Source organism: Canis lupus, chromosome 3 (assembly GCF_048164855.1).
Source record: "Canis lupus baileyi chromosome 3, mCanLup2.hap1, whole genome shotgun sequence".
In the NCBI taxonomy this organism is placed as follows: domain Eukaryota; kingdom Metazoa; phylum Chordata; class Mammalia; order Carnivora; family Canidae; genus Canis; species Canis lupus.
The window spans coordinates 28,986,238-29,000,105 of NC_132840.1; the positions used below are offsets into that span (position 1 = coordinate 28,986,238).

The 13,868-nt window shown below is 56.1% G+C and overlaps 1 protein-coding gene across 7 annotated transcripts in view; it reads right to left on the bottom strand.

Moving 5' to 3' along the window:
- KCNAB2 (potassium voltage-gated channel subfamily A regulatory beta subunit 2) overlaps window positions 1-13,868 on the bottom strand; it is an 84,720-nt gene that overhangs the window by 47,513 nt on the left and 23,339 nt on the right. For 3 of the 7 annotated variants that reach the window (XM_072819927.1, XM_072819921.1, XM_072819923.1), the window contains exons 2-3: window positions 5,570-5,698; window positions 4,445-4,486 (exon numbers count right to left, since the gene is read on the bottom strand). In XM_072819927.1, the coding sequence (XP_072676028.1) occupies window positions 4,445-4,486; window positions 5,570-5,646 (119 nt within the window). In that variant the 5' untranslated portion in view covers window positions 5,647-5,698. Of the gene's footprint in view, window positions 1-4,444; window positions 4,487-5,569; window positions 5,699-12,079; window positions 12,220-13,868 lie in introns of all 7 variants that reach the window. The other 4 variants (XM_072819925.1, XM_072819924.1, XM_072819928.1 and 1 more) reach the window with 2 other exon arrangements.

Genomic DNA, 13,868 nt, shown 5'->3' on the forward strand with positions numbered 1-13,868 from the left:
TGCTGTCATTCTCAGGAAGCTCCCAAAACGCTGAATCTTAATGGTAAACCCAAGACGGTGAGGCTGGACGTCTAGGTCTCCCCGAGACGAGAAGATGGACATGGGCACCCGGCAGGTCAGGGAGGCAGGGAGGCAAGCGTGCTCAAGCAGCAGAATGCCCACCCTCCTTCCTCCCACTGTCACCCTGCAGTTACCTAGGGCCAGCTTCTTTGGGTTTTTTTTTTTTTTTGAGGTTTTCTGCCTTGAAAAAATATATAGGGGGTCTAATTTCAGATTAGCCAAATGCATCCCCTAATATGGCCCCTCTGTGACTTCCATTCCTGGGACACGTGTCCCCAGGCAGCAACCCCTAAGGAGGTGGCTGCCCCTGGACTCCTGGAGCTGCGGGGGCCACTCACCTGCCTTCCGGGCGTCTGCTCGTTAAAAAGGACACAGTCTAGTTTACTAGGGTTCACCAGACGCTCTAAGGATCTGGCGCAGCAGCTGTTTCATTAGGGAGTGTCACTGTAGAACGTCAGAAGCAATTGGTGAATGAGAAGCGCCCCACGAGGGTCGAGTTTGGAGGCAGGGAGTCCATTAGTCTATTAGGGCGTTTTCAGCTCAGTGAGAGAGGCTGAATTATTCACGAGTGTCTCTTCCCCTAAAAGCCCGGGAAGTGCAGCTCCGTGGTGCAGCCTGGCAAGGCCTACTCTTGGCATGGGGGGCTGGGAAGGGGCACTGACTGGGGTCCTGCCATTTCCCTTGGGCACACTCTCCCATCGGGCCTCCACTGCCTGCTCGCCAACAGGTGCCAGAGACATGGGCCACAGGTCCCCACAGGTAGGGAGGGGCAGGCCGTGTTTCTGGTTGTCTGAGGCCAGGACCCAGGGCTTAGAGCTCTGCCCACCACGTTCCCATGTCTGTGGGAATGCGCTGAGGGTTCCCCTAGGGTGTGACCACCACCCGCAGTGAAGGGGTTGGGGCCTGGAGAAATCTGCCCTCAGCCACGCAGATGGACATCCCCCCTCCCTCCTACTGGGACGTGCCCCAGATTGGTATATCCTATACTGTCTGTACCTATAAATGGCCAGGAGGTTCTGGACGTCTGCTATTGGAACACACGCTACCACTCGCTCCAGACAGGGGTGCACCTTTCCTCACATCACACATTCAGACCCGGGCTTTGGAAGGTGCTTTGAGGCTGAGCTCTGGGCTGAGGCCATGCTGAGGCCCCGCTCCAGGGTCACGACCCCAGAGGCACTTCTCATCATCCTAGGATCCCAAAGAAATCTCAGTATGACTATATCTTCCAGCATGAGGGATTCTGGATGGAGGCTGAGTGGCTTCTGCAGTGACAAAAGTGCACATGGTGGCTGCTCCCCAGACAGGGAATTGCTACGAAGACCCAGAGTAGAAAGCAAACAAAATGGGAAGTGGGACGCGGAACTGAGAATGGGCAGTGGATAGTTCCCTGGAAAGGCCCCAGTGCTGAGACTGGGATGGCTGCTTTCAAAGGCACGAGCCTGCCATGTCAGGTCCCTGACATGCTCTGACCTGTCCCGTCCCCTTCCCCTTGGGCTCCATGTCCCTCTGTCATTTCCACCTCCCTCTCAGCACCAGCTGTCAGTCACTTGGAAACATGGCTCCTCACATCCTCTTCTCCTGCCCTTTACTTTTCTTCCTGTGGCTTCTGAGGCTCAGTCCTTCTCTATCATTCCTGGGCTCCCTACATTCAGCCTCTCCACCTGCCATCTTATTCCTTCCCCTCACAGGGCTCTGGTCTCTGCCCTGCTCAAACACCATCGATGGCTCCCCAGTGCCCACTGGATGTAGTCCAGGCTCCTCTGCAGGTGCTCAACGCCCTTCTCCACCTGACATCCATCTTCCTCTACAGTCTGGCCTCTGCCACTGTCTGTCCTGTTCCTCACGGCGGGGTCTGTGTCTCCACCACTTCCTGTTCTTGGCACCTCTTCAAGCGGTAGCTCAGGCTTCTACTGGAATGTTCCTCCTGGGCTCTATGCTGAGGACTGCCTGGCCTCCGAGGCCCTTGCTCAAAGCCCTCATGCTGTCTCCTCCATGAAGCCTTCCTTGACTCTCAGCTGGCCAGGCCTGCTCCTTCCTCAGAGCGCCAACAGCTGTTTGGACTTCTCCCAAGACAAGTACTGCCATCTACATATTATTGGTTATTTGGGTTCTGGGATAGATTGCACTATGGTTCCAGGTCCTCGACCCCCGCTCTGCATCACGTGGCAGTGGTTCTCCTATCGGGGGTGGGAGTATATTTTCCTGCCCTTTCACATCTGGCAAGGTCATGAGCCCTGCTTTGGCCAGCAGAACGAGCAGAAGCACCAGTGCACCGCCTCTGACTATGGGCCTTCAGAGATGTGACACCCTCCTGGCGGGAGGATGAACATCTGGCCCCACCTGCAGTTCAGACCACGTCCAACTAAGCCCAGCTTCCGTGAACTGACACAGACACATAAAACAAGAAATGCACGCTTCTTGTCGTAGGGCACTGAGTTTGGAGGCTGTTTGTTACAAGGGCTTCTCTGGAACAGCTGACAGACATAGGGTCTCGTGTCCCTTACTGGTCTGTGAACTGTCTGAGGGTGGGGCACATGCCTCTAACAACACCTCTGCCTTGTCAGGGGAGGGGCCATGTCGCCAACTGTCTTAATCTCTTGTGGCTGCATCAGTGCCCATATAACAAGGATGCCCCACTGGGAGTGGCACCCAGGAGGTTCAACAAAGATTCCACCTCGTTAGAGATCATCATCGGAGAACCCACAAGAGACACCTGAGTGTCGATGAGAAGAAACCACACTGGAGATGCAGAGGGTGGGATGGCTGGAGCCCGTGGGCATCAGGGACGCGGTGCTGGGAGGCCCAGATGGAGGTCTGCGCATCTGGGGGGCGGTTCTCCAATAGAACTTGCCTCAGGGCAGGACAGAGGGTTCCCCGGGAGCGGACAATAGGTTGGATCTGTGAGAACTCAAGGGCCAGCAAGGGGCAAGGGACTCTCTTTTGCTTAAGCTCTGTGATACCCCACAATCTCCTGGGCACCCCCCTCGGCATGGCCCTTCTGGTTGGTGGTCTAGGCCGCAGTTCTGCTGCTGGCTGTCTCACTCCTCTCCCCTGAGGTCTCTGAGGATATAGTTCAAGGTCACATTTGGTCTTATGGGCGGGTTACATCTCTGGGACAAAAGTCTCATCCCCATTCTTACACACCGTGCTGTCATGTATACGTGATGGCAAATGAGTCATCCCAGAAAAGTATCTGTAAGGCCAAGTTCATATCTAACTGTTTTCAGGCAAAATCTTATCTAGCAAAAATCTCAGCCATCTCTTTGGGGCTCTCTGTAAGGGGTGAGACCCTGTGGGAGGCAATGAAGCAGTGCTGAAGTTCACCTGAGGACCCAGGCCCATGGCCACATTCAGAGGTGCTGAGGCTGTGGGAAGGAAAAGCTGGGTGGAAACCCAGGGCCAACCCCAGCACCCACTGCCCCCAATTCCCTGTGCATCAGTGGTAACCGCCCCCCTGGCTCTGCATTGGTAGGTGGGCACGGCCCTGGCGGCTGTCCCAGACAGAGACCTCCCAGGTCTGAATGCCAAGGCACACACCACACACTGGGGCCCCACTCCTAAGAGCCACACAGAGTCCCCACAGTCCTGACGCTGTCGGGGCTGACCAGTGGCTTCCTCAACCCTGACACTTTCCCAACATGAGGAAGATGGCCATTGGTGTAAATTCCCAGAGTTACAGACTACCTGAGAAACACACATCTTTGTGGCACGCCTCCCCACTTCACAGGTGAACTGTCCAATGGAGGAAGGGACTCGTTTGGGAGGACTTTGCTGGCTGACCTGCCTTGGCCTGGGCTGCAAAGCAGGGCCCCTTGATGCCACGTCTTTCTGGGGCACAGCCTCACACCGAAGAACACGGTGTGCCAGTTCCCCAGTAGGGAGATGCACCAGAGAAACACCAGCAGGTCCACCCCTGGCCCAGGTCACAGTGGATCCACATGCCCCAAGAAAGGAATTGGCCTTTGATTGCAAATCAGCTCAAACCCAAAAAGAAGGGGAGATGGTTGGGTTTGGCCTGCGTCGTTTACTCAGATCACCCAAAAAGCACAAACCCAATGACAGGAAGCACAGCACCCATAGCCTGACAAGGGAGATCTTAATGTAGATCTGGTGAGAGTTAAGCAGGCATCAGAAGTCCATTTGCTCCAATCATATCAAGTTCTAGAGCTCAGCACACATATGGAACCCGACTTCACGCTGTTCATTGAGACATTACATCATGCTGTATGCGTGGGCCCCGGGAGGGAACCAGAGCCCAGTCTTACTGGGGACCTTTACTTCCGAGAGATCCCCAGCACGCCTGACCTGGATGGGTGTGGCCCTCCCGCCTGCTCCCCTGCCTTCAGCTTCTGGGGTTTGAGGAAAACAGAGGGCTCGTTACCTGTAAAACTGGAGCTGTCTTTTGGGGCTCCCATACCGAGTACTGCGGACAGCGATGGAGGACAGAGAAAAAGGAGAGAGAGAGTCCACAATTGGCATTAGCCACAGAGAGATGCAGGCCCAGGAAGCACCAGCGACACCCCGCAGCCAGGCCCCACCCCGCTCTGCTCCGGACTGCTGGGAGGATGCGTGCCCAGGTACCAAGTGCTCGGCGGCAGCGCCACCCAGTGGCACACGGAGGCAGAAGCCTGATCGGTTGGGACGCGGGGGTCCTCTGGTGCCTGGTATCATTCCCACACAGGGCAGGGAAGCAAAGACAAGAGGTAAACCTGGGAGTGCAAGTCTGGTCGGGTTTTAATGAAATATGCTTTAGAACGACCGTACAAAACCCTCAAACCAAGAAGTGGCCCGTCCCCCCACATGCTGGCGAGTCTTTCTGTGACCACGGGGCTCTTTTTAGGAATTTGATAAGAGAGGGACACTCCTTTTCCCTGTGGGTTCTACGGATACTTGCTCTGGATCAGGCCCTAACAGCCACTGAGAAAGGCCCAATCAATCGAGGGCTGATGGACCCCTGGGGTCCCACCTGGGTCCATCTTTGGTGACAGCTATTGCTGTCTGGGTGCTGTGTTCCGTGCTGCTATCCAATGCCTTGCGTGCTCTCCCCGTGGGTCAGCCTGGATTACTTTCCAAATGGAAAGACCCAGAGCTGGATTTGGAACCAGCTTCCACAGAAGGAAGGCAAGGTGGCCTGGTGAGCAGCTGGCTGTCCCCACTCATCTCCCCGGGGCAAGCTCTGCGACTCCCTCAAAGGGAGGTGCATGAGAAAGAAACAAGCTGGGGAGGGTCCCGTGCTCACTTCCAGGCCTGCTGCTACCCATGGAATGCTTCAGAAGAGTAGGGGACAAGTCTAATCCTGGCTCTATTCCACAGGGAAAATCCTGGATTTTAAAGGCTTCCATTCTTTCCTCGGAGAAAGTGCTTGCCTACACGCACCTCAGAGCCCTGTGGAGCTCCCTCCATCCTTCCCTCTGGATCAAGGGCTGGTGACTGGCCTCCGGGACCCCTTCTCAGAGGCAGGACTGGACCTGAGAGTGGCCTGGGTAGGTGGGGGGCAGGGAATCACCTGTAGATCATGCCGGGGGAGCCTGTCTGCCGCAGAGAGAGCCGAGCCGGGGATCCTGTCGTCGATTCTGGATACATGGGGCTGGCCTCACTTGTCCCGACCTGCTCTCTTCTTCACAGAGGGAAGATTCTGTAGGAAAAGCAGAGTAGAGGGGAGGTAGTTCAAAAAACCAGTTTGGTTTGCCCACGAGGCTCTGTAATGCTGAAGGTCCAGTTTGTGGGGCATCTTACATCCCTCATCAGACAGACAGACAGACCAATCCATGGGGGCTCAGACAAAGCTGATGGTTGGGGTCACTGGTTCTGTAAAAGGTTCCTACTCTCCCACCCTGATGTGTGACGATGTCCTTCCATCTCCCCAGCTGCTTTCCTGAGGGTCTGGGAACCTTTTTCTGGTGGTCCCAGGGACTTAGAACTTTGAAGTGTTTCTCCTGTCCCAGGAAGTGGCACCACCATCCCCCAGGCTCATGCTTGACTTCAGCTTCTCACCCTCTCCCAGCCCAGGGGAGCTTGCTGGTGTCACTGTGGAGCTTTCCGGAATGCAGATCGGTTCCTGCCCCACTGGTCCTGGCAGAGGTGACAAGCTATCATGCCTGTGATCAGGTGATATGCAGACTGTGCTTTCTGTCTTGCTAGCAAACTCTCTCCCTTCCTGGCTCTGAGAGGTAAGCTGCCCTGCTGGAGAGGCCCATGTAGCCAGGAATCGAGGCCCTCAGTCTAATCACCCACAGAGAAGTGGCTGATACTGAATCCAGGCTTTGGGCTGATCAGGTGATTCCTCACGAGCTGCAATACTGCAACCCAGGCTGACCTCTCCCAGGGCCCCTTGTCCACATGGCCCTGTCCACCTGCACCTGGTGGGATGGCTCCAGGCAGACCCTGAAGGCCTCCTGGTCACCTTTTCTTTCAAACTCTGGGGTTCTATCAGGGCCACTGTCACCAGATGGACCAGCCTGACTTCCCCGCTGCTCAGATCTATACAAGAGGCACAGTGCCTCTCTTGCAGAACGAGGATGGTTACATGGCTGCGGGGGAACAGAGTCCCTGCAGCCTTGGGGGTGGGGGGGCTTCAGAGGCAGCCTCTCCTTTACGCTCATCAGGTGCCCCTGGAGTGGGCTGTACTAGGTGACTCTGGGCATGAAACCCAACAATCTCACCAGAGTTGTTAACCTTAAGTCAGAGGGCGGTGGGTTCCCTGGTGAACAGAGTGCTTGCTGAGGCCTTACTGTGTGCAGGTGCTGGTGGCTGCCCTGGACAGGAAACCACAGCCACAGAGCTGTCAGTATGCAGAGCCCCAGGCATTGCATCCAAACACAGTGGTCCAGAGGTCACCGGTGAGGAAGGGTGGCCACAGGGGGCTGAGGCGGGGGGGCAAGATGTCTTCATAGGGTCTCGTGGAAGGAGGTGGCGGCCAAGCAGCCCAGAGCAGGCCAGGATGCCTGTGCCCTTAACTGGGCTTAACTGGGGGACGTGACCCACCCCACACCCCACTCTCTCCTCTCTGGCTCTCCCTGGGTCTACTGAGCGGTGGAGTCTCAATCCCCAGCTCAAAGTCCAGAAATCCAGAATCGCAAACTCAATCTGAATTTGAGATGCTGTGGGGACCAAGAGTCTCTGACTCCATAGATGTGGGGTGTGCCCAGGAATCTGCATTTTTTCAAAGATTTATTTATTTATTTATGATAGAGAGAGAGAGAGAGTCAGAAAGAGACACAGGAGGAGGGAGAAGCAGGCTCCATGCCGGGAGCCCAACGTGGGACTCGATCCCAGGACTCCAGGATCGCGCCCTGGGCCAAAGGCAGGCGCCAAACCACTGAGCCACCCAGGGATCCCCAAGGAATCTGCATTTATAACTAGTTCCCAGATGATGCTCGTGTTCCTGGCCCAGGGACCACACCTGAGGACTGCTGACCTGGAGCAGGAATTTATAGATGATGAACAACGGTCCAAATCCAGCCTATTCTGTAAATAAAGTGTTACTGGGACACCTCAATGCCCATTTGTGTGTGAACCATGCCTGTGTTGGTGCCACGCTGTGGCACTGAGCAGCCATAAGAGACACTGTCTGGCCTGCCAAGACTCAAACATTTACTACCTGGCCCTTTACAGCAGAAGTGTGCTGAGCCCAGTTGTAGGCCTCTCTCCTCTACTCTCCAAGGCCCCAACGCCTCCCCTGCCACACTCCTCTCAGCCCTTGGCTTTGCTGCTTCCATTTCACTGACAAACTAGGAGCAACCAGAGGCCAGCTTCCCCAGCCACCATCAGCTCTCAGAACATTGTTTTCCCTCCTGCTGCCACCTGAACGACCCAGCCACAGCCACAACCACAGCGCCCACCCGAACACACAGCCCACTCCCGCCCTGCTCAAGGGTGTCCCAAGTCTTATGCTGATTCTTCCTTCTTTATGGGGCGCTGTCCTCTTCATACACCCCTTACTAATTCTCTTGCCTTAGAAACCAAAAAGCACAGTTTATTGGATCCCCTTCCTTCTCCACCAACTGAAAATCCCTCAAGAGTTGTCCTTTCTTGCCTATGATTCTCCCTTCTGCCTTCCTTGCTCTGAGGAGGCTGCACTTGCCAAGGTCACTATGACCTTCCCATTGCCATGTCTGGCGGGGCAGTTTGGGGGTGACAGCGGGGTTGCCCCCACGCTCTGGGCTCTGAGGACCTGCATGTTCCTGGCTCGCACTCCTGCCACCCCGCTGCTGCTTCTCAGTCCCCTTGGCCGTTCCTGCTCACTTCTCAGACTTGGAATCTTTTCTCTCTTCTATCACACGAGGTTCCTCAGATTCCCACCTGTCTCCCAGCTCTGAACTGTGTGGCCAGAACTCCTGCAGTTATATATCCAGGCCTCATCTTTCCCCTGGATCCCAGACGTATCTATTTTTACTGCCCTACGGGCATCTCTCTAGGGCATGGAACTACCACCTGGGTTCATCTGTCCCATGCAGAGCTCCTGGTAGCCTCTACCCTGGCTCCCCTGTCACCATGGTTGCCCCATTATAGAGTCATCTTCAGAAACATCCAGAATCCCACGCCTGTCTGAGTAGTCCCTGCTACCTCCTTCCTGGTCCAGGCCACCCTTTCCCTCTTACAGGTCCCCACAACAGCTTCCACCTTTACCCCTCATTGTCCACCTTATAGGAGCCAGAGCAATCCTACTAGAACACCAATCAGATGTCATTATAATTCTCGAAACCTAGTGGCTACTCATTTTATGCAGGGAAAGCCCGAAGCTCAGCAATGGCCCAGCTCCCCCTTCCCTTTGACCCCCTGGACCTCATCTCCTGCCACCCCCTTGCTCACTCTGCCCTGGCCACACGGACTCCTCCACGTCCCATGACCTCAGCAGATGCTCCAGCCTTAGGGCTTCCTTCTTCCTGAAGCTTTCTGAGTCCCCGTGAACCACCCGAGGGCCCCCCTCTCTGACCTCCGCATCTTTGAACAAAGGTCACTTTCTCAATGAATCTCCTCTAGACACCTTATCTTAAATTGCAAACCCCATCTCCCCATGTTCTGCTGGTCCTTCCCTACTAATTTTTCTCCCTAGTGCTGTCAACTTCCAACGTGCCTTATACTTAGCTAGTGTCCCAGTTATGGTCTGTGGCTTCCTCGCCTTATGATGCCAGCACCATGCATTTATCTGCTGTGCTCTCAGCTGTGCACAGCACACAGTAGACTCTCAAATGTTTGCTGAGTGAATACATGAACGAATGCATGAGGACTCTGAGTTGGCCCGCTGGAGGTTCATCCAGGGAAGGCACAAGGGAAGGGGCCAGGCATGGTGTGCTAACGGCTCACAGACTGCCTGGGGGCCCGGAGTGATGGGAGGGCCAGGGGACCCTGCTCACATGGGGCACTAGGGCAGTCTTATCTGGACGCTGCAATGCTCTGTTTGTCTCAGGTGTGGTGCTTAGGGCGGCTGCAGGGACAGGGACAGCTGGCCACCGGTCCCACCCCTTGCCTCTGCCTTGGCTGGACTCTTGATGGTCAGACTCAACTCCTAGTCAGTGGCCAGCTCCCTGGCCCACAGCCAGGCACTGGCCACGCTCTGGTGCCCACTTCACGAGGGACAACAGGCTTCATCCCTCCTGGGGAGCTGCTACCTTTGCCACCTGCCAGAGCAGGGAGGGGGCTGGTGCCCCATGCCCCCCACCTCACGTTCCACTGACCTGCCCAGAGCCCACCTCCGCCACTGCCACAGCCCAACCCAGCGGCCGAGCCCCAAGAAGCCGATGTCCCAGGAGGATGTTGCCAATCCCAGGCCCTGGGGAGGGAGGGAGGCAGGCAGATGGGCAGGGCTGCCCTGTCATCCAAAAGTGATGGCACTGGAGGAGGGCTTCAGAGACCACTTGGGAACTGACTAGGCCCAGGAGGGGCAGCTGGCTCACGGTGCAGGCTGAGGGGTCTGCAGTCTGGGTGCCCCCGTCACCTGTACTCCCACTGGGTCTGTGCGTGACCCTGAGCAAGTCACCTGAGGCATTCTCAGAGAACCTGAAGCATGGAGCCCATCCATACTCTCATAGGAGTGGAGAAGGAAGACACCAGAATGCCTTGAACCCAGGAGGGAAGATGTTGGGTAAATCTTAGCTTTGCGTCGTTGTGGGAAGCGAGCCTGGCAATGACGACAGGCCCCTTGGAATCAGGGGCTCCCCCTGTGGGTGCTGCCTTTCTTTTCCTCAGCTCACTATGCTGAAAACTTTCAATCATCACTGTCGTAGAGAATCAGCACAGCCACCAACACTCGGATGCTCTTCATCCCGTTCACCCATTATCTGTAACTGGTCTCATTGGCACGCCTTCCCTCTGCCCTCTCCTGTCTCTCCATTCACACTCATACTCTCATGTTCACACACTCACACACTCACGCTCGCATGCAGTGCTCTCACACTCATGTACTCTCTGCCACACACACTCATGCTGTCACACACACTCACATGCACACACACACATTCATACAGTCACACGTGCTTTGGCCAATGGAATGAGCAATGATGATGTGTCAGCTCCAGCCTCAGCCATGGAGACTTGCCTCCACTGTTGCCACAGACGAACATGCTCCAGATCACCCTGCGGGTCCAAGGGGACAGCTGCACATGGGAGAGCCACCCGGCCTAGCCTGAGCACTGCCAGCTGCCTCGGGATGGGGGCCAGCCACCCCACGAATGTGAGACAGAGGAGTGCTCATTGTGGCTGGCCCCCAGCACCGTGATGTGGAAGTGCCTTCAGCCCTTCTGGGAGCACGTTCTGCTGGCTTTACCCTTCAGGGGCATCCTTATGACATGAAGATACAACTTTGGTGAGTCGCGAGAGAGACTTCCAGTTCCTGCAAAAGGCCTCCACTCATCTGCCCACTGCTGGAGCACGAGAAAACCTGGGCGGCGAGAACCTTCACTTAGCCAGATCTCCTGAGGTGAAGTTAGCACTTCGAGCACTGAAGAAACTGTTTTTAACCCAAAACCTCACCAGGGCCACCATGCACGCTCCTGTCCTCCAGGGCCAGCTGGATGACACAATCCCACCTTGTTGGGTGACCCAAGGAGACCATTTCATGTGTCAGGGAGGGAGGCGAGGCCCAGTGGGCTCAAATCTGCTATATGATCTTGGGCAACCCTTTCAACCTTCCCAAGTGAAACAGGAGAAGGGGAGTCAGGGGGAATCCGACAGGCACCCAGGTGGGGATGCACTGTGTGGGCCATGGGCTCGGTCTACCTGTGGCTGGCCCTGGCAGAGGGCAGGTGCTGGCCAGGGCCTGGTAGTCTCCTTCCTCAGCGTCTACACCACAGGCATAAGGCAAATGGAGTGGCTCTTGCACAGATGTGCCCCAGCCTCCTCCCAGGTGGTGGTCTTCCAGAAAAGCACTTTCTAGGGTCCTCAGACTTGTTACCACATCTGCTTTCCCCTGCTGCCTCTCTGCTTTGCTCTCAGGGGCTGCTCATCTTTTCCACTTCCCCAGAAAAAGACTAATCTCTCGCAGATGCGACTTGTCACACACAGGTGTGACTCGGTGTCGTGACGGGACCCATGTTTCCTGGGTCCTCTGTGGCTGCATCCCAATTCCTGATCATTCTGGCAGCTCGGAGCCTCCAGAAGGCTTGTTGCTACATAGCTGAGGCCTTAAGAATGACGACACTGTATGAGTTATGTATTGCTATGTGACACGGGTCAGCAGTTGAAAACAATGAGGATTTCTCATACAGTTTTGCAAAGTCAGGAACCGGGGACTGTCCTGGCTGGGCAGGTCTGGCTTGGAGTCTCTCCTAAGGCTGCAGTCAGGGTGTTGGCTGGGCTGAGGTGTTAGAGGTTTCATGCACACACAGGTGAGGAGGGGCCCGCTCCCACTCCTCACCACCTGGGTCTCTCACACCAGTGCAGCTGACTTCCCCAGAGGGAGGGGTTGAGAGAGAAAGGTGTGATGTCTTTTATGCCTGAGGCCATTCTCTCGAATGCAAAGACCAACCCTGATAAGGGGGTGGGTGTGAGGCCCAGGAGGTATGGCACCGGTCATTACCGAGACATCAGGCATGCACTGTTCCCCACGTTCACTCCTTCCCCATGTCCTTGGAGATCCCTGGGACGTCAGCTCTGCCAGGGCCGGGAGCGTTGTCTCCAGAAGCACCAGGCACACAGTGGGTGCTCGGTGAACACTGCCTGAGAAGAAGGCAGGAAAGGTTCACACTGTCGGGTGTGGTGGACACTGGGTGGTCCCTCCCCCGGAAACCTCAGTCTCAGTGCTTGGACTCCAGCTCCTGCCTCTTGAGCTCATGTCACTATGCATGTTGCTTCTTGAACTCTGGAGATCCTTCCTGCCAAAGCCCCAATGTACCACTATGACTATTACATGGCACAAAACCACTGCCTTGGATGAGGGCGAAGCTGCAGGAGCCATGGCAGCCAGCATGAGCCTCGCGAAGAGACAGGAAGAGGTGTAACCGCTCACAACCACCCAGATCCGGAAGGGTGCTTGCGTAACACACCCTTCCTCTCTGTCCCACAAGCAGAGTGCCGCCAGACGAAACCCCACTTCTCCCCTGTGAGCTACAGTGGCGGGGAAGAGTGAGGGCTGCTGCTGAAAGCCTGCGAGTCTGAGCATGCTTGGGGATTGGCTCTGCCTGTGGGGTCGTCTTGGGGAGCAAGCAGAGAGGCCCAGTCACTGGAGGGGTGGCCCAGGGGTCCGGGGGGCAGTCTGGAGATCCACAACCCAACTCCTAAGTAGCATCATCAGGTCTTGCTCAGACTGGGGTTGGGGGGCGGTCAGAGAAAACACTGAAAAATTAGTACAGGCTGCGTGCCACGGCCAGGACCCCCTGCTCTTTGCCACAGAGAAACCTCCATCATTCCTCCAAGCTGCTGAGCTGTGGGAACGGGGTGGTATGGTGACCTGCCAACCTCACATGGTCAGATGGCAGCAGAGGCACTGGGACCAAGCCATGGAGTCCCCATAAGAATTTCTTAAAAAGATGGCAGACTAGAATTTTTCCGTCTTCAAAGCAACATTCAAATGCCTGTCCCCTTATTACAACCCAGCATGGAGCTTGGCTCAGGCCTACACTCTTGCAGGCAGAGGCCCTGTTCTTATCTAGTTAGTGCCACAATTGAAAACAAACCAAAACATCATGGCCAACAAATTCCAACTTTCCCAAAGCAACACTGAAACGCCTCTCGCCTCACGCAGCCCACCCAGATCTACACCTGCTTCCCATGCACCTGCAGGCTGAATGTCTCCCAACTCCTCCCGGAAGCAGAAGCTCTGCTGTAGCTCCCAGCTACATTCAGGGTATGCACAGTGATGGACAGGGGTCTGCCAGGGTCAGTGGCCAAGGGCCCCCAGTCTTTGGAATAGCCGCCCTCCCTCCCTGAGAGGAAATGGAAGCTTCCACCGTGGGAGCTGTGGCTCCCCAGGCTCCCTCCTGATCCTGTCACCCACAACTGGAAGAGAGCCCTCACCTGGCACCTGGGTAGAGGGGGCCTCAGGGCTGCGGCTGGTCAGGGCAAGAAGCAAGAAACAATCCCCCATGTGCTCGTGCTCCAGAATCTTTGTAACCACAGGCCTCCCCTGGGGTCATTCATTCAGCAAAGCTTTACAGCCCTCCTGCTCCACCTTGGGAAGCTCACGCCTCTTCCTGCTGCCTCCCTCTGGCCGCCCTGACCACACCCTGCACCCATATCCTGTCCTGGCACAGAACTGGAGGAGAGAGCCGGGTGGAGGGATGGGGGACAGCTCTCTAGGAGGCACTCAGCTATCTGGGTGGGGAGGAAGCCCCTTGGGCAGCAGGGAGCCCCCTGACCACCCCTGCGCT